The sequence below is a fragment of the Rhodamnia argentea genome, chromosome 2, assembly GCF_020921035.1.
Source record: "Rhodamnia argentea isolate NSW1041297 chromosome 2, ASM2092103v1, whole genome shotgun sequence".
NCBI classification, from domain to species: domain Eukaryota; kingdom Viridiplantae; phylum Streptophyta; class Magnoliopsida; order Myrtales; family Myrtaceae; genus Rhodamnia; species Rhodamnia argentea.
Window position 1 is genome coordinate 7,828,275 of NC_063151.1, and position 19,336 is coordinate 7,847,610.

The window sequence follows — 19,336 nt, forward strand, 5'->3', positions numbered from 1 at the left end:
AGAGAGTCTTGTAATCATCTCTCATCGTGCAAATTTGTGTACCACAATTACCAGGGTATCATCAAGCAATAAATTCTCGACAGCGTCAGGGAAGGTGAAATCAGGATATCATCATCATCACCATCACCATCACCACCCATGTCTCCACAAATAACGTCTTGAAAACGCAAGCAGTTCAAGCACAATGTAGATACCAAACCAAAGACGTCACCGGTGTGCCCACCCATGGGTTAAAATTCACATAAAGGTGTCAAAAAACTAGCCCTCTCAATAGATCTTTCTATCTAATAGGCGGGTCTGATTGACGATCGCATCAACTCAAATAAGAATCCGTCAATTTTTTAGAGTACCTGAAGCTTAGGAAGGGAATATTTTGAACTTTCTGTCAATACAGTCATTGCTTATGTCAAGAGATATTATAATCCCTTCCTTTCCCTCTGAAGTCACAAGAATTATTCTAAGAATGGGTCAAAGCAAGCAGGTAACTTGATCAGGTGCAGACAGACCCGTCCCCCTCACACGAGGGGCTCAATTAGACATTTCAAGGAGACTTTCAGGGGCATAGTCACTGCTATGATTGAGGGAAATTTAGAATTGACAAAATGCATCCCAGAAAATGCTAGTTCGCATCCACTTTCTCAAGTACGCACGAACTGGAATTGAATAGTCAAAAGTCAGACACATGAAATCACGGCCGAATGGTATATACCTTGCTGCCACAGCAATTTAACTGACAAAGACGTTGTCCCTATCTAGTTAAACGTTAACCAGAGTATTCCCTTCATAGCTCACGGGAGAAAATAGGTCCAAGGTAATCATAGGTCAGTGAGATTGGGAAGAATAATTATAAGAAGCAGTGCCTATCTGATTCTTGATCTCCAGTCATTTAGTTATCATCATGACGCAATAAGGGTCATTATTCAATAACTTCCTTTTCAGCCAAATGGTATATACCTCGCTACTACAGCAATCACAAGCGTCAGACTGTAATGACTATTTAGGATAAATTATGCAGTGGCTTCCACTTGTGGAAAACTGCAGATCCGTACGCATGTATTTCAGAGATAAGAAAGTTACCCTAAATCACCGAACTAAGTAACACAACTTCTCCAATCAGAACATGTGTAGGAACCCCAATTTTGCAATCAAGAAGCAGATCTCAAGATGGCCCTTGGGAAAATGCGTATGACCAATAGGCAAGACAAGTGAACAGAGCACATAACAAAGTAATCACGGATTGTAGATAAAACATGGAAGATTTTGAATGTACGACTGATTAAATATGGCAAGCGAGAAAAGGAACCACAAAGGACCTCATCATAATGGCGCTGCTCTGATATTGTACAACCTCACAGAGAAAGTTAAAAGCAAGAAATGCCAATAAAAAATGAGCCTGCTCATCCGCAAGCTTGAGAGAGAGAGAGAGAGAGAGACCTGTTAGAACAAAAGTCCAGTCTCGTCTCAAATCTTTACAGCCACTATGGCCAAATTCCTCGGGGATAAAGAAGGATCAAAAGCAGGCAACATGAAAGCTTCCAAGGAACTTCCTTTCTCCTGAAGGAACAACAATCTATCGAGCAATATGAGAGTTTCCAGAACAGCTCCTAGACCAGCTCGCAGAGACCAATAAGGTCCTATAAGCTCCTGCTTAGAATGAAAAGGTTGATTAGCACTAGCCAGCATATTTATGAGCATCGAGTAAATACCCACATTATTTCCCTTCTCTTAGACACTTGTCTATTCCTTTAGATAAATTAACTCAGCATCAAAAGTATTACACTGGCAATTAGCAGTTCTGCCGAATGATGCATTGTTTCTGACCAGTAAACTTCAATGCAATTGCCTGCATAAATCCATCTTAGGCTCAAAAGTCGCAAGGGAAGGTTGTCTACAATTAGAGTTTTTTCTATTTATATATATTGTTGCTAAATGTTAATCTACAAAATAAGACATTAAGAACACCACATCGGCAAACTCTTCCAACATCTTTACATAAAGCATGTATCGTCGCATAAAACCACTAGACTCATTAAATGTTTATGTAAAATTAACTTAACCAAATATGATAAAAAAATAAATAAAATCTGCATGAGGAAACCAGATATGCCATTTTTAGGTTTCTAATGCGTACTTCCATTTCCTAACTATCCTAGACAACCAGAAAGAAGGAAATTTTTGCATTTAAAGACAAAGTCAAGATGAGTAGCATACAGCGAATGGCTCAGTTTCTCTCCATATCGAACAAAAATTTATGTCCTGCAGAGGCTTGAGCCCAAGGCGATTTAATCCGGACAAGTTAAACTTCTCAAAATGCAGACATTTGTCTCTAAATGAAGTGTCCTCACATCTAGCACCACCTTGCCCAGCAAGTTTGGCCAAAACCGGGCCTGATTTGCCACCTGCAGCGTCATTAAATTATCAAATGTCAGTCTCGAGGTAATTTCACCCATAATCTATCAAGAGCTTCTGCAGTACAGGTTCTGTTGTATTAGTCTAAGCATCTTTTGGTTCTACACATGGTAATTCATTATGAACCTGTCCCTGCTTCAATTTGTCTTACAAGAGGGCCACCTTCACAATCTCTCTGCAATAGAATACTTGAATTCACCGAAGACTCTAGGGTCCTCCTCCGCTGTTGACGGCGCAAGGCCTTCCCTTGGCGCCCAATTGAGGGACTTGTTTTCAATACCTCCGGATAATACTTGGAAAGAACCTTTAGTAGGAAAAGCAAGAAGAACAGTTGGATTGGATAGGCCAAGCGAAAACATGAATGAACTTGAAAAGAATTAAATTTGCATGTCTCCAGACAAGCAATTTAAGATGGAGTAGATGTTAAGAGTAACACATGCTTGTGAAGGGATATTACTTTTTGGTAGGGAATAGATGGAGATCATTTTCAAAGCCATTCATCCAGTATCACACCAGACATTTCATTCTGAAGGATCCAAAACGTTTAAGCGACCTGATTGACTCTGGATTAAAATCCTATGCTATTGATTCTATTTGCAAGTTAGCACAAGTCTGAACACTCCGAACTAGGACATACACTCTCCTCACCCTATAGAAGGTCAAAAGCACAAATTTTCACCCAAAATGTGAAATGCCTGAACTATCTCAAAATGTGCAAATATTAGCATATAGAAACATACATACATATATATAATCTTAATTTTGGCGGGAAAGTCGATAGATATATGTATATATGTATATATATCTATCATTAATTTTTTAAAATTCACATGATAATTTTAATTTTGGTGGGAAAGTTGACAGGTACTTTTTTCTTCAAAGAAGCCCAAACAAAATAGGCCAATAATTTATTCAAAGATGAGAAGCACACCAATGGCCTTGTGGTCTGATGCCTTGTCACCGCGAAAATTGTAAATATGGACTTGACACTGAAAGTAAAATTGTTGCTAATATTGACATATAGAATCATATAGAATTTATTCCATTACTTTTTAAAATCAAGATAGTACTCTTAGTTTTAGCGGGAGAGCCCACAAGTACTATTTTCTTCAAAAAAGCCAAAACAGGCCCATAATTTTTTCAAAGATGAGCAGCACACCGCGGCTCCATGCAGTCATGCCTCTTCTAGTGAAAATTTGAAAGATGGAGTTGATACTTCAAAGTCAATTGGTACTGCTAAAAGTTTGAATGAGGATAGGATATTTGGCCTTCCTCAAAGAAACAGAATACTATCAACGACATCGGATTCCAACTTCTAGCAAGGTTAAAAAGATACAAGGAATTGCAGCCCATCATAACAGAAACCATGATGACTGCTAGGTTCAATTCAAACAATAAAGCTACATTACATGCTATTAATTTTGTTCTTCTATTAAGAAAGGAAACCCATCATGCGGAAGTTGATTTTAGTAGATGTTTTCTCTATGAATACTATCAGTTTTGCATTAAAATCTCTTCTGTTCTCTTCGCACATAGAAATCTTAGGAGTATAATTTTCTGCACAAGCAAGTCCACAAGTATACTAGAGAAGTCTCAGAGGATAATTACAGATATACATCCAGAAAGGAGAAGAAAAACAAATGCACAAAAAATCCATCTGACTGAACTGCATTCTCATCAATAGGCATAAGCAGTTGACTGTTGACATCTAACAAAACAAAGGTGTGAGAAATCTTGTCGTGATTTACCATCTGAAAAGCAGCACGAAATAAATGCAACTCAAAGTTGTGACTAGCATCATCTTTTTCGAGGCTTCTCCATCTCTCTGCACTCTGAAAGAGTTACCTCAAAGATAAATAAGTATGGCCAAATGGACAGAAAATCCATCAAAGAGTAAATAAAGGAGTGCAAGCCTTGTACACATCGATCACTAGCAGGAGATCATAGCTAAAAAAGAACGTTGCACACAATACAATATACATCTTAATCATTTTGGCCCAACTTAAAACTCTTATTTTTTTCTTTCCGCCCCAGTTCCCAGAAAGTCAAAGATATAAAGACTAGCTGCTTTCCCAGTGAAGTGGAGTGCGGTTCAAGAAGCCCCATATACAGTTTTGCGCCAGAAATATAGGTATTCCTAGCACAGACAGAGAAGTCAATTTATGCAAGTATTTCCCCCTGACAATCCACTGCTTGGTTTCCAACATAAGAAACTAATTAGGGGGGTGGTACTGTCGAACCACTGCTGTATTCTAGGGTAATATTTCGTCTCAAGGTGTACATATTTCATCTAAGCAGAAGTCCTGATCTCTGGTGCTTCCTATGCTTAGCCCAGAAAATCTTTCAAAAAGAAAGTTTAATCAAATGATTATTTTATGGTCAAACTGCAGCAGGAAATGCTATTCGGATAGTAGTAGATCAAGGTATGCAACGAGCAAAAGTCATGATAAAATGTCCTGGTCTCGGAAGAGATGCAGCATTACAAGCTATCTGTAGAAGTGGTACAATATTAAGTTTTGTATGTGATGTAACCCCTATGCAACATAATGGCTAAAGACCTTAAAAATAAAAAGAAAAAAAACACACTGTTTAGAAATCAAGATTTGGACCAAAAAAAAAAAAAGAAATCAAGATGGAAGAGATTTCAAACTCTTCTTATCCTTGTTGTTGTAAACCAATGTCTACATTCTCTATATTCTTTTTTTTTTTTTTTGTGCGCTTTCAGAAGCGAACTACTCAACAAAAAAATAGATGAACTCTTAATTACGTCCTCTTCCAAGACGTAAGAACTTGTGAAAAAAGAGAAGAAGAAAACAAAAAATCTGCAGCTTCAAGTGATTTCTAGATCTAATGGAGATTGGGATGCGGAACTTTCTTGGGCTGCCTCAGCTTATAAAGGGAATGCTTTAACTCAACTTTCGTTATATTTGGCATGCTAGGAATTGCTGCATGCATAATTAGTCCTACTATGCAAATCCTAGTTCAATTCTTTCCCAGATAAAGAGATTGGTTAGAGAAAGGCTTGGCAATTTTTAACATTAGAAGCAAGATGTCTTGAGATAAACATAGTTCGTTGTGCTGTAATTGGGGTTTTGAAGACTGGATTGTCTAGGCTATAAGCACCATTGCTAAGCATGCAGCAGGTTGTTCCCCTGTTTTTGTGTTTTGTCAACAAATCATTGAAAACGAAAACAGAAAACAAAAATCACCTGACAAGCAAGATCACGTGCACATTTGCCAAGTGAGAGGCCCTCAGATTTGACACCATTACTCATGGGGAAGCCGCACTGCATGCCAGCATTGTCAACACCCTCCTCAGACAATAAGTTATAACAACAGCCAATGCTAACAACTGCTTTAACTTCCACACACTCCACGAAGGTCCTGATTCAGTTGCAAAAGACATTAATTATGTAATTGGAAAAGAAAAAAAACCGAGAAGTAAAATTGAGTCTCGGTCAATTAAGAGCCCTGGGGAAACATGTCATATGATGCAAAATAGAAGGTGAGACAAGAAACTCTGGCTTCTGTAACTATAGGTCCTTGGAGCTACATGGACCCCTTTACCACCTTAGTCCCAAGCATTCGTGTTTTCACAAACAAAATCCGAGCGCACATTAATGCTTGATTGCCTCTACCAGAGAAGATCATGATGATATTTAGTTACCATGCGGAACACAAGACCAATATACAATTTTACGAATTTTGTACCATATCATTAATGAGATGATTTGAAACAGTGCTTGTCAACCGGAAAAAGAAGTACATCGCCAATTGAAAGATAAATATCTAACAAAAAAAGTATAGCAAATGAGATCATTGGCCTCAAATACTGACTGATTATTTAAAAGACAGAAATCTGCAGGTTATGAATGGGAACAATAGTTAAGTTGTTCTTATCAAACTGGATGAAGGATAGTATTTCTCCATAGTTCAGTTCTCCATTATACAAAAGTGAATGAAAGCCAAACATATACATTCCGATGCTGCTTTTAACAAAATAAACTTATCAATATATGACTTATCAAAAAAGATTACCAATAAAAAGGGAAAACAAGAAGGCGTCACTTAAAAGTTGCACATGGCCAAATTATATATCTCTAACATAAAATTAGTCTATCAAACCAAAAAGAAACAAAAGTCCCGCGCATAGCAAGGGTCTCTACTGCTACCGTATACAAATCATTGAGAAACAGAAGATCCTGTTAGAAGTATGAAGGGTAAAGTGGTCTTTTGGTCTTATTTGATTCCAATGTATAAATACTCCTTTACTTAATAATATTATAAGCTTCTTTTTCCTCTAACATGGTATCAGGGCCACCATTAACCCTAAACCCAGCCGTTTACCGCCGTTAACCACCAAACACAGCCACCGACCACTGCTTAATCACCGCCGACCACCCACCGGTTACTCACCTTCGACCATCGACCCTCTTCCTGCCACCACCGGAGTCGACCGCCGGACCACGAGACCACCAGATCTAGCGTCGCCAGGCCCTGCGAGCTCAGACCCAGGCTCGCCCAGATCCAGCGACCCTTGCAGGGGTGTCGCTTAGGCCGGCGAGCCTAGCTCTGGCGTCGCCCGGCGTCGACTAGGCCCGGCAAGGCCAGATTCAGCGTCGCCGAGACCCGGCGAGTCTTGGAGGGACGTCGTCGAGCTTCGCTTAGGTTGGCGAGTCCAAATCTGGCATCGTTCATCGTCAGTGAGCCTTGCAGTGACTTCATCCAGCATCGTTGAGGTGTCGTCCATTGTCAGCGAGCCCAGATCCGGCACTCTGCCTCTCGGTTTTGACCCTACAGCACTCGCAGCCCCTCTTTTACTTGGCTATGGCTCCATAGGTTTGATTTTTTGGTGAATTAATGGTCATTACAGCCCTCTGTTGCTCTGTTCTGGCTCTACAGGTTCGTTTCTGTGTTGGATTGATGGTTATTGAGTTTCAAAGCCGACGCATTGAAGTGTTAGCTTGTTGATTAGGCTTGAGGATTATGTGGGTAGCTCTTAATTAGATATACTGATCTGTTTGTGGAATGCTTCTGACTTTTTGGAGCTGACGTGAAGCTGGGTAGGTGAATTTTTGGGATTTTGGAGTTGATTATTTGGAATTTTGGTGGGTTATTAAACTGTTAAGGATGGGTGATCCTGGAAGAGTAAAGTTGAGAGCGGTTCGAGAAGAATAGTGCGTGATGACCGAGGTGATTTCATCCTCGTCTAATCGAATCAACGATAAGAAACTCGAGGGTGGTACAAACTTTCATCGGTGGAAGAAAATTGTAAAACTTACTTTAGGTAGGAATCAACATAGACATTTAACGAGACTCGGCCCACAAATGATGAGACTTGGGATGTTATTGATGCACGTATCGGGTGGATGCTGAATTCTATGGAGAGCAATATAGTTGATTTAGTTACTCATATTGATACGGTTAAAGAACGTGGGAGTATTTGGATGTATTGTATTCGGGCCAAAATAACCTTTCACGAGTATATGAGTTATGCAGGAATTTTACCGATCGAGAGGAAAGGGCGTTCTATCACGCAATATTTTGCTGATTTTAAGAGAATGTATGAGGAGTTGAATTTGTTCTCCTATTTGCCAATGTTGGATGCAACTCGGAGAGAACAATTGGTTGTAATGGGATTTCTAGGAGGTCTTGGCCCTGAATATGAACCGTCGGTCTCAAATTCTTGGAGGAGGACGTTGCATCACTCACGATACGTTTGCTCGGGTTCTTGAGTATCTCGTGAGTCCTCTCAAGATTCCCATCGTGGTAGATAATTTAGCTCTTGTGTCACCTCCCGGTAATGGGATTAGAAGTGATGGAGGAAATCGTGGAGGATACAATGGCGGGGGGAGGCCGAGGCACGTGAGGAGAAGCCAAGGCCAACCGCATCTTTATGGACAACCTCAATTGTCTCGATCACTCGGGGCAGCCGGACTTGTCATTATTGTGGCAAACCAGGTCATATTCGAAGTTTTGCTACAAGTTACATGGGAGACCAGGGCAACAACAACGTTTGCAAAATGTGTGTTGATTCTTTCCACAATCATTGAGGGCAAGGTAGTGGTTATGCAAGAGGAGTTTGCGCGGTACAATCGTCTCAAGTTGGCCTACTTCTTCCTTGCTACTTTGGTGGACGGGTAATGCTCTGCGTGTGTTTTGTTGCTTCTCGTCCTTGGATCATTGATTCGGGGCTCGATCATATGTCGGTCTTTGGGTATATTTTCTCTCTTACTCCATCTTCATCCCGATTACATTGATGGTTCATCTACTCATGTTAAAGGAGTTGTACTTCATCCAACTCCTTCATTGCCTTTGTCCTCGGTTTTTCTTGTAACATTTTATCCCGATTCTTGTGTCTTTGGATCGGCTACGAAGAAGACGATTGGTAAAGGGCGTGAGGAAGGGGATTGTATGTGCTTGAAGACTCAACTTCATTGCATGTTGGTGTTACTTCTCTACATCGGATCCATTGTCGTCTTGGTCATCCTTCCCTACATAGTCTTGGGAGATTAGATTCGTTTAAGTCTATTTCTAGTTTAGAGTGTGAGTCATGCCAACTTGGCAAATTACATCGTATTAGTTATCCTCCTCGAGTCATTAAACGAACAGAGTCTCCTTTTTTGCTAGTTCATTCCGATGTTTGGGGACCATGTCATGTGACTTCCAATTTGGGTTTGGGATATTTTGTCACTTTTGTTGATGACTATTCGAGTTACTTGGTTATATCTAATGAAAGATCGTTCAGAGTTGTTTTCTATATTTTGTGCATTTATATCTGAAATTTTTACTCGGTTTGGTGTGCATGTTAAAGTTTTACGTTCTGATAACGCTAAGGAGTACTTTTTCGCACCTTTTTCTGAATTTATGACACGGCATGGTATGATTCATGAATCCTCTTGTCCTGATACACCACGTGAGAATGGCGTTGTTGAAAGGAAGAATAGACATTTGTTGGAAGTTACTAGATCTATGTTATTTGAGATGAAGGTCCCAAAAACATTTTGGTCTGTTGCTGTCCTGATTGCGTGTTATCTCATTAATCGCATGCCTTCTTGTTTTGCAGGTGGTATTCTTTTTCTACTCTATTTCCAAATCGTGCTATTTGCCTTACCACCTCGTGTTTTTGGTTGTGTCTGTTTTGTTCGTGATCATCGACCAGTATCAAAACTTGATCCAAGGGCTATCAAGTGTATGTTTTTAGGTTATTCCGTACCCAAAAGGGGTATCGTTGCTATTCACCATCATTGAAGAAATACTTCATAACTGCCGACGTCTCATTCTTTGAATCCACTCCTTATCATGAAGTTCCAATTACTATGTCTGAATTGGATGAAGAATTACTTGTGACCACCATTCGGTCAACTATTCCGGCGGTTTTTTCGCATCTATACGGGGATCACGTCCTCTACGGGTTTATACTCGGCGTCCTCGGGTTCATACTCCCCCTTTCTCCTGTCACTGCGTCATCTTCGTTCCGCCTTAGTCGATCCTCCTCATGTATCGATCTTCATCTTCCTATAGCTCATCGCAAAGGTACACGTGCTTGTTCTCGCATTCTATTGCAAATTTTATTTCATACTCTTCGTGTCTCCTCCTTTTGAGCCTTTTTATCTACCGTTGACCAATATCCTATTCCCAAGTGTGTATCTAAGGCATTACAAATTCTGTTGGAGGACGGCTATGGAAGAAGAATTAAAGGCTTTAGGTTAATGAAACTTGGGACTTGGTACCTCTTCCTTCGGCAACGCTATTGGTTGTAGATGGGTGTTTCGTGAAAGTTAATCCGATGGTTCTCTTGCTCGCTTAAAAGCGAGACTTGTTGCAAAGGGTATGCTCGGGTGTATGGGGTTGACTATTTGGATACTTTCTCTCCTGTTGCCAGCTTGCTTTGTTGTATTTTGATCTCTCTTTGCCACCTATAATTGGTCCTTATTTCAACTTGATGTCAAGAATGCCTTTTTGCATGGTGCTCTACATGAAGAAGTTTATATGGAGCAACCTCCGGGTTTATTGCTCGGGGAGTCGGTGGAATGGTTTGCAAGCTAAAAGATCTTTATATGGTTTGTCTCCCGGGCATGGTTTGGAAGATTTTAGTTGTACTTTCTTTTGGGTTGTCTAGATGTAGCAATGATCACTCTTTCTTTTATAGACAGTCAGGGAAGGCAAATTGTTCTTGATTGTGTATGTGGATGACATTATCATCACGGGAGATGACTTGGTTGGTATAGTGAACTAAAAATCTACCTTTAAAAAAATTTAAAAAAGACCTAGGAAAATTGAAGTATTTCTTAGGAATTGAGGTAGCATGGAAAGGTATTGTTCTGTCACAACGAAAATATGTCTGGATTTACTTCTGAGACGGTATCTTGGGATCAAAGCCTCTTGATTCACCCATGGAACAAGGAGTTAAGCGTTTTGCGGGGAGGAGAGCTATTCGATAATCCGAGAGATATAGAAGATTGGTAGGCAAACCGAATTATCTCACGGTTACTCGACCGGACATTGCCTTTCCTAGTGGTAAGCGTTTTTGTCTTCTCCTCGTACTTCTCCTTTGGGTGAATTCGAATTTTAAGGTACTTGAAGAAGACTCCGGGAAAAGGAATTGCTTATCAAAATCATGGTCATAGCGAGTTGAAGGATTTTTCGATGCTGATTGGGCGGGGTCTCGAGATGATGGGAGATCCACTACGGGCTATTGTACATTTGTCGGAGGAAATCGGTGTCGTGGAAGAGTAAGAAAAGTGTTGTTGCCCGCTCTAGTTGTGAATATAGAGCCATGTCAAGCTACATGTGAATTAGTGTGGATTCGGTTATTGATTGAGTTAGGATTGAGAGCTTGGTTCTATGTCTTTTGGTGTGATAATAAGGCTGCGGTGCATATAGCTTCCAACCGTGTTTCATGAGAGAACAAAACATATTGAGGTTGATTGTCATTTTATTCGAGAGAAGCTGCAAAGTGGAATGATTGTTCCTAGTCATGTTAGAGCTGGTGAACAACTTGGGACATTTTTACTAAACCTTTGGGTAATGGGAGGATAGAATATATTTGTAACAAGCTGGGCATGATTAATATCTATGCTCCAGCTCGAGGGGGAGTGTTAGAAGTATGAAGGGTAAAGTGGTCTTTTGGTCTTATTTGATTCCAATGTATAAATACTCCTTTACTTAATAATATTATAAGCTTCTTTTTCCTCTAACAGATCCCATTAAATCTAAGCCATTCACAGTCTATCTTGTGATGGATAGGGATATTGCACATGCACCACAGTGTCTATGAGGAATGAGCCTTTACACGAAGTTTCATGAGGAATTGATGTAGGACTCACTTGAGCATTGTCACTGAAAGATCCCCACATGCATGAAGACCGGCAAGAACCAAGGAATCTTCCTTCCCTCCACCATATGAGGAGTCTATTTTCACACATAATTCTTCATTTTCCTCTCCTGTCAAATTTGTTTGTCCATCTTCACGGACAAGCGTGTCACTTAAAGCTTTCAACATGTTGGTCGACAAAACCCGGCATGTTACTGTCTTGGGCACAAGTAAACTCGTGTTCACTGATCTAACACAAAATAATAAGAGGTAATTTGATAGGCAACAAATAATAATAAAGGTGAATACAAGGCACTATGCAGTAAAAAGCAACTCTGATAATCTTATAAGTTGCAACCACTCGCCTTCATTTCAATCTTCAAAGAAACACGACAACAAGAAAGGGGAGAGACTGCCAATTGCAGGAATATCATATTAACTTTTCAAGTTGCTAGAGAAAAGGGACTACATACTGCCAGGTTCTTTAGTAACAGCATATCTAAATGCATGCATGAACATAATAACTCACATCATTCTGAAAGTGTGAAGTTTAGAAAGATTCAATAGCAAGAGAATGATGATACCCAGATCTACGTAATTGAGCAGCATAATGCTTCTTAATTCTTTCTGCCCGTGCATTTGTAACACTCCCATGATGAGAACAAGCATCAATTGCCACTACTGAGTGCTGATATTGAAATGAAAGTACTTGTGCAAGATAACCCTGGGTAAACATTTTGGAGGCACTTAGAGCGAACTTGTAGAAGCCAAGAAGGTTAAACAGATATGAAACACAGAAACTGTACACAATAAAAAAGGAAAATAGCTTTTCTAAGGATTATAGATATGGTCAGAAGAACACATAAATTAATCTCAATTACGTCTTTTGGTATGAGTGAACATTTAGTACAAAGACTCCAAAACAAGAAAAACATCTCTTGAAAAAAAAATATATATACTTGACCAGCACCAACGTCGACAACTGTTTTAGCTTCCACCCTCTTTGCAATGAAACTTGTAATAGCAGATAGAATTTCGACCTGAATTTGAAAGAAATTTACAATTAAAGATATGAACATCAAATTCAACAGCCTATAGTGAAATTGCCAGCTCAATTCACAATGCCCCAGAATAACGCAATATCAGAAAGTACCCCACGAAGTTTTGAACAAAAAGGAGTTGCCACAGTCACAAGCACACACAAGAAAGGTGATCACAGAAAAGTACATTGAATCTGGCCAGAGCAGAGATCTGAACAATGAGACAAAATTATAGAAAGCATTGTACTAAGAATGGCAGCAATTAGGGACAGCAGCCTACTTCATGTTTCTTCTTAACATTCATGCCTTGGCTGAGAACACTACCAAGTGAAGCTACAGTCAAACCAGGGAAAATCTGCAACAAAGGAGATATTATGAATGTCATTAATACCTGTTTCAGTACTAAATTTAAATGGGGATAACTGGCAGAAAATTCAAGGTGAATGGATCAGTAAAATGCTAAATATAAATCAACAAGAGGAGAATAAGCTAAGTCAAGCTAAATATGAATCGAAGAAGCACTCTACAAATAGTTTTTCATGACATATAAGGTTGTAATTTTAGTAAAACATCACATAAAGATTCTTCGCTGACACTACTTCTGATACCAGTGATGAAGACACGTATACGGGTTTCCACACATAATAAGTTGCTAGGGATTGTCCTTTATAATCATTTTGCACATAGGAAGAGCAACACAGTTGGTAGTTGTCTATTTTTAAATCGTTTACAGACAAGAATAGGAAATATATAAGGTACTAGCTTATAATGACGTTGAGAGATAAAATGCTGTACAGCATCAATATAATTGAAGAAATGAGCTGATAAGAATACTCGGGTATATCATCAACATTTGGATCAATAGATTTGTATGTTGAACTCTGATGAGGGGCAAAGATTGTTACCTTCTGTAAGTCCACCTGCTCTCGAGGAAAAACAAGAGACCTGAGGTTGTGTAGGAAATTCTTGAGCGAAGCAGGCCAGTGATCCTAGCAGCAAGATAATTACAATGAAACTGTCAGAACCGAACAGTACGAGGTCCGTACCTAGTACTGCATGAGCTGAGAATAGTAGCACGAGAATGTGGTATCCTCCTCCTCCAACTTCAGCAGATGCGTCAGAGTCATAAAGAAGAGCACCTGGACTTCTCCACAAGGAATGAGGAGAAGATTTTCCACAGGCTCCCCCCGCAAGCAATCCATCCACTCCTTATCAACTGCTTCCCATAACCTATCCTGAGATAATCACGACAAGAAACGAAGTAGCGACGTCCAGAAGATATGAGCGAAATTCAGCAAATGAACTAACGCATTGACGCGCGAAGCAACTCCGAATCGGGATAACAAGTAACAGGTGATCAACCGAATAATTCAGATAAGCTGGGTAATGAAGCAAGCGAATTTTGAGCTGAGCTCACGAACCGTGAAGAAATTGACGACGTGAGCGTTCATCAGGAAGGTATATGGCTTGATGAAGTGGATGATGGCATCGATCCATTCTAGGGTTTGACTCGCAGTCTCGCAGGAATACTTGCGAGTCCCCGCCATTGCGGTGGCGGAAGGAAGAGAGGATCCAACAACCTCTCGGTCTCAGTTCGATTTGAGTTCGAACTCGAACGGCCCCAGTCCCGAAGGAGATGCGATCGGACATGGATCGGGCCGGGTCATCATATATAATCTCCTCAATTGTTCGGACTTTGCGGTGGAGCCTATGCATCGGGTCGGGTCTTCATCCTCGTCTCTCTCTCTCTCTCCATGTCAAAATTCCCCTTGGCTTGTGAAGAGAAAGATGAGCTACTCTGGCTCAGGTCATCATTGATATTGTGCACTTTTCGTCAACGTAGATTTCATCCTAAATGGAACGTGGTCAATTGAGGAGTAATAAGCTACTATATCTCTTCTTTTGCAAATATTAGTTGATACTTTACCCGCTCTCCCTGGCACACAAACACAACACATAACGCCCGGACATATAATTTGATAAATAATGTTAAAGATTCTCGATTGATATTATTGTCTGTGAGATAACTTGATCAATCTAGTTGAGTAGGAGTAGGTTGGAGGGGCAATGTCTAAAGAATTTATTGAAATTCACAACGACAACAGTTTCCTCTTGCAAAACGTGTTTGGATTCCTTTGTATTGTTTCGAACAGGCTTGACGGATTGATTTGGATCCGAAAATATGAAGGGTCATAAGATCCTGCCAAGTACCAAGCCCTTTTAGGCCGAGGACAACGTAAAGAGCTTGGATTGTGAAAATGTTATCGGTATTTTATCGGTGCTTCACAAACAAAATTACCACCATCGATTTCATATCTAGAGTAGGCGTTTTTCATTTGAAATTGATTGAAATCTGCTCTCTTTTTTTTCTAGCCAGCCCCAAAGGGTTTGTGATTTTTCAATATCACTTTTGATAAACTTGAGTATCGTTTCCATTTTTAATCGAAGCTATAAACTTTCTTCTGCAATTGCATGAGTCCGGTGTACTTATATAGAAACAATGCACTGAGTAACAAAACAAGCAAAGGAGAGAATCACCACGAAAAACAAACTGATCCCAGTTAACATAACAACATGAGTAGATTACGTAGAATCCAATCGCCCGTGTGGGAATTGAAAAAGTTATTCATACCTAAGTCCTCCGGTGGAGAGACCACATCCAAGACACATAAGTGAGGCGTCATAAACTCACCCGCTTATCCCAAACGCTAGACACAAATTAAGGATCACACTATTGTATAATACTTAGTACACCAAAGTAATGCGTGCAACGTCCACATCGTATTCAAATGAAGCTATCCGGAGCTGAATACTTCAAGGGCTGGTGGAAGAGGTCCAGGGTGAGGGTGGTGGAGAGAGGAAAGGGATGGAGGGGATGGCCGGGATTTGGGGGATCGACGGGAGCGGTGTGAATGGCGGGAGTTCCGGGACGGTCGGGTTTGTGGTGGGGAGTCCCGGGATAAAGGGCAGCAGCGGGAGCAGTGGGAGTGGCGGGAGTGGCAGGACGTGGTCCCCGGGAGCGTCGGCAAGCTTGGAGTGTTCGGCAGCTGTAGCAGGCTGCGAGCCGCTTCACACCGACCCATCGGGCCGGCTGCGAGGACGGCCGCGAGCACCAGAACAAAGGCCGTGAAGAGGAACCCGCGCGGGGACGCCATCGATGCCGCTGCTTTCGATTTCGCGAGTATATGATAGCTTACGGGATTGATCGGAGCTTTGGGATGAGGGGGAGGGGGGAAACCTTTTGGAGTGTATAAATAGGAGGGAGGCCATGCATGGACTCCAACGAAATGTAATGCGAAATCAGAGGGCGAAGTCGGAAAAAAGTTTGGTGTGCGGGTGGCGGGAGAGATCGTATCGGCATTGGGCGTCGATGGGCCTTTGTTAGGCGACAGGTCACCTTCTTGTCGAGTTCGAGACGAAAGCCGGCTTTCATGGGAGAGCACTTACTAGGTTTTTCCAGCTTATTAAAACCAGACACGTGCAACCTAGAATCTGAAACCTGGGAGTTAGTTAAAACCGCCTGGAGACGGCTTTGTTAGTTTTCTTTTCTGGCGGTGGATCGTGATCAAGTCGAATGTCGGCGATAATTACATGTGCAGGAGGTCAAAGTCGACCGGCAGAATAAACAGAGGGCAAAATAGAGATTGCAAATCTGTACCTAATTTGTCTAAGGACTAATACTAATACGAGGAAAGATGAAGCCGTTCGTCTCGGTGCATCTTATTGTGTGCATGTTCTCGAATAGCGAATATCATATGTTGAAGTAGGTCATGCCTAAAATCCTTGGACTCATTTAACTTAGTGCGTCGCGTCTAACAAAGCTTGCAAGTATCTATTTTGAATGGGGACCATTTTTGCCTCCGATCTGATAAGAGAAAATTTCTTCTGACCGGTCTTTTGATTGGTGGCTTTGAAATTGTTGGCGATAAACTCATGATTGGAAGAAATTTTTTGGGGATAGGGAAATGTGGAGTTCTTTTGGGATAATTACTTAAAAAGTTATAAACATATTGCGGTTGTGCTCATTCATTTTTTAACTTTTTTTTTTTACTAATTGAGTACTAAACATTTTGCAATTGTGCCAATTCATTTCATTTGACAGGTCGGTATTGACGATGTTATTTCAAATTTTTAATTATTTTTAATAATTTTTTTCTTTCTTTTTTTCTCTCTTTATTTTGTTTAGAGCTAGCAGTCACTAGGTGAGGGCATGGGAGCCGCCACTAGTGAGGGTCATTGCCCTCACCGCCCCCCCTCCCCCCAAAAAAAAAGAGAAGAAAAAAAAGGCATAAAAAATTATTAAAAAATACAAAAATATAAAAACATATTATAATATTATTAAAAATTATCCACATTAATGACGGTTAACCAAATAAACTAAATTGACACAAAAAAAAAAAGGTTTAGGAATCAATTGACCAAAAAATGGCATTGTATAAAAAAATTATGGCTCAATTGATAAAAAAAACTTAGGATTAAATTACTTAAGTATAATAGGGTTATGATTTTTTTGGTAAAACTCTCTCAATCCTTTTTTGAATTCCCACGTGGAGGGATGAGAAAAGTGGGTCCAATGGGTCGACCGAACCCAGTCCGTAGGCCCATTTTTCAGCCCATTCAAGGAGTTAAGTAAAAGAACTGCTCCGGGTGGGCCCAGTAAAAGGCCCTCCATTGAGTTAGGGTTTCCGCATCACCAGGTCATATATAACCGCAGAAGCTGCGCCGTCGAAGTATCGTTTGCGTTTCGGAGATTTGTCGACGCGGATAGAGCAGAGAAGAGAAGAGCAGAGCGACAGAATACCGACGCTCTGATCAGAATGAGGGCGAAGGTAAGTTGAATCTTAGCTGGGTGCTTTTCTCGTGTTGGATGCGAGTGTGTTTTGCCATTCGTTTGATTTCGCATGTCCCGAGTAGATTCGATAGATGTCGAGTGGAAGAATACGCAGCTTCCACTCGTGTGATTGGAGCTTTCTTGTAAGTGCACACGTTAAGAGGCCTCGTGCGGTAGGGTCTGACCGGATTGAGCGGTTCGTGGGAGGGTAAATTGTCGGTGTATCGACGAAATCAGGATGAGATTTGTTTGCATTTGCATTTTGGCAAAGACGTTTGAACTTTGTTTGGCTTCTATTTTGAATGAGGTTTGAGCTTCTGCTTATAGGAAGACTGTTCTGCTAGTTATTGCTTATTGGAGCTGGCATTTTGGGCGTTTTCCCTTCATTACGCTGCCGTATTTGTTAGTTTTTTAGCAAGGAAAAGTGGTAATTCAATAATCGTTGGTTGCAAACTTTGCGGCATTCTTCACGCAAGAAAAGTAGAAGTTATATCATGAACACCGCGGCATTCTTTTCATTCCATAACAGGCTTCTTGGGTGGCTCATAGTCGTCTTTCCTGATGGTTACCCATATAATCTAGGAGTTTATGTTATTGTGCTATCAAGTTCTGGATATAGTGTTGAATATTACCTGGGATGTGATATTGGTGGATGTTACTATTCTCAGCGGGGTTACTTGACTTGGATAGCCCATGCTGTTTAAGTTCTGTTGCTGGCACCTGTTTGATTTTGCACTGAAATTGCATATGCACTGTAATTTGTGCCATGTACTCTAATCCAATGCTTATAGTGTCATTCTTCGATCATTTGTCGTGCTTTTTGGAACACTATAGGAGTGTTTTTTTATTTGCTGATGGGGTTCATATATTGTTTCGAATGTCAAGGAGAAAACAAATGAATAGGAAGAGTTGTTGTGTAGTTAAGTTGATGGTGCAATTGGTTTAATTCCTACGACTGCCACTCATTTCATCTTGTTCTCGAATGGATTTTGACTTGTAATCTGCAGAGATGCTTCCCGTAGTTTCTTTGCTAATGGTGCTTTCATTATCTGCTATAGTGATCAGTTAATCACCGCCCACTTTCTTGCTCGAGCTGGCATTTTTTTAACCCTAACCCCTCACTCTCTTTTGATCCAGTGGAAGAAGAAGCGTATGAGGAGGCTTAAGAGGAAGCGCCGAAAGATGAGGCAGAGGTCAAAGTAGTTTCATGTTGTGTGAAGCACCATTGGCCTTGATTTGCCTTCATCTTGTCTACCTGATAGAACATATCATATAAAGGCTGTCAGAGTGGATGAGGGGCTTTTTGATCCATTTGATATTAGGTTAGTTGTTGGATATCAGACTTTCTTTGAGTTTTACACAAGTAGCCATGTTGTTTGACTTTAATGAAATGCATTCATATGCTTAGACATCTTGCTTGGAGAATGTTTTAAGTACCTATGAAGCAGTGATTTTGCCTTCATGATTTATTTAGACATCCTTGTGTATGGATTTCATGAAGTCCAAATATCAATGTTTTAACATGATACTGACAGGCTGCAGATATTACGATTAGCGTGCATGGCATCCTTAATTCACGTGGGTGTCTACTCTTTGCTGCTCATTGCCTTAGTTCGTTCACGTGGGGATTTCCTACGAGCTGAGCCTTTTAGAATAAGTCAAAACTATACCATTCAGATGGGGGATTAAGTTGTTGATATAATTGCAAATGATTGAGGCCAAGCATTCGAAGAGTTCAAC

At 40.5% G+C, this 19,336-nt stretch overlaps 1 protein-coding gene and 1 long non-coding RNA gene across 6 annotated transcripts; one reads left to right on the forward strand and one right to left on the reverse strand.

Annotated features, from left to right (window-relative positions):
- Nucleotides 1-277: 277 nt before the first annotated feature.
- LOC115738549 (probable methyltransferase-like protein 25) lies at nucleotides 278-14,584 on the reverse strand. 5 transcript variants are annotated; one of them, XM_030671169.2, is made up of 12 exons: nucleotides 14,187-14,575; nucleotides 13,905-14,000; nucleotides 13,671-13,754; nucleotides 13,046-13,120; nucleotides 12,685-12,765; nucleotides 12,310-12,449; nucleotides 11,739-11,975; nucleotides 5,619-5,793; nucleotides 4,158-4,241; nucleotides 2,536-2,713; nucleotides 2,212-2,399; nucleotides 278-1,644 (listed from the first exon to the last, which is right to left on the reverse strand). In XM_030671169.2, exons 1-12 carry the CDS (start codon nucleotides 14,310-14,312, stop codon nucleotides 1,462-1,464), a joined length of 1,647 nt encoding a protein of 548 aa, XP_030527029.2. In that variant the 5' UTR covers nucleotides 14,313-14,575; the 3' UTR covers nucleotides 278-1,461. The 5 variants fall into 5 exon arrangements, 4 of the variants coding, with proteins under 4 accessions (XP_030527029.2, XP_030527030.2, XP_048130669.1 ...); XM_030671170.2 differs by having other exon boundaries at nucleotides 2,572-2,713; nucleotides 14,187-14,569; XR_004015123.2 differs by having other exon boundaries at nucleotides 1,506-1,644; nucleotides 2,561-2,713.
- Nucleotides 14,585-17,445: 2,861 nt separating this feature from the next.
- Nucleotides 17,446-19,058, forward strand: LOC125313867. The gene is made up of 2 exons (XR_007197553.1): nucleotides 17,446-17,594; nucleotides 18,734-19,058. It is a non-coding gene; the product is annotated as an uncharacterized LOC125313867 (long non-coding RNA).
- The last annotated feature ends 278 nt before the right edge of the window (nucleotides 19,059-19,336 follow it).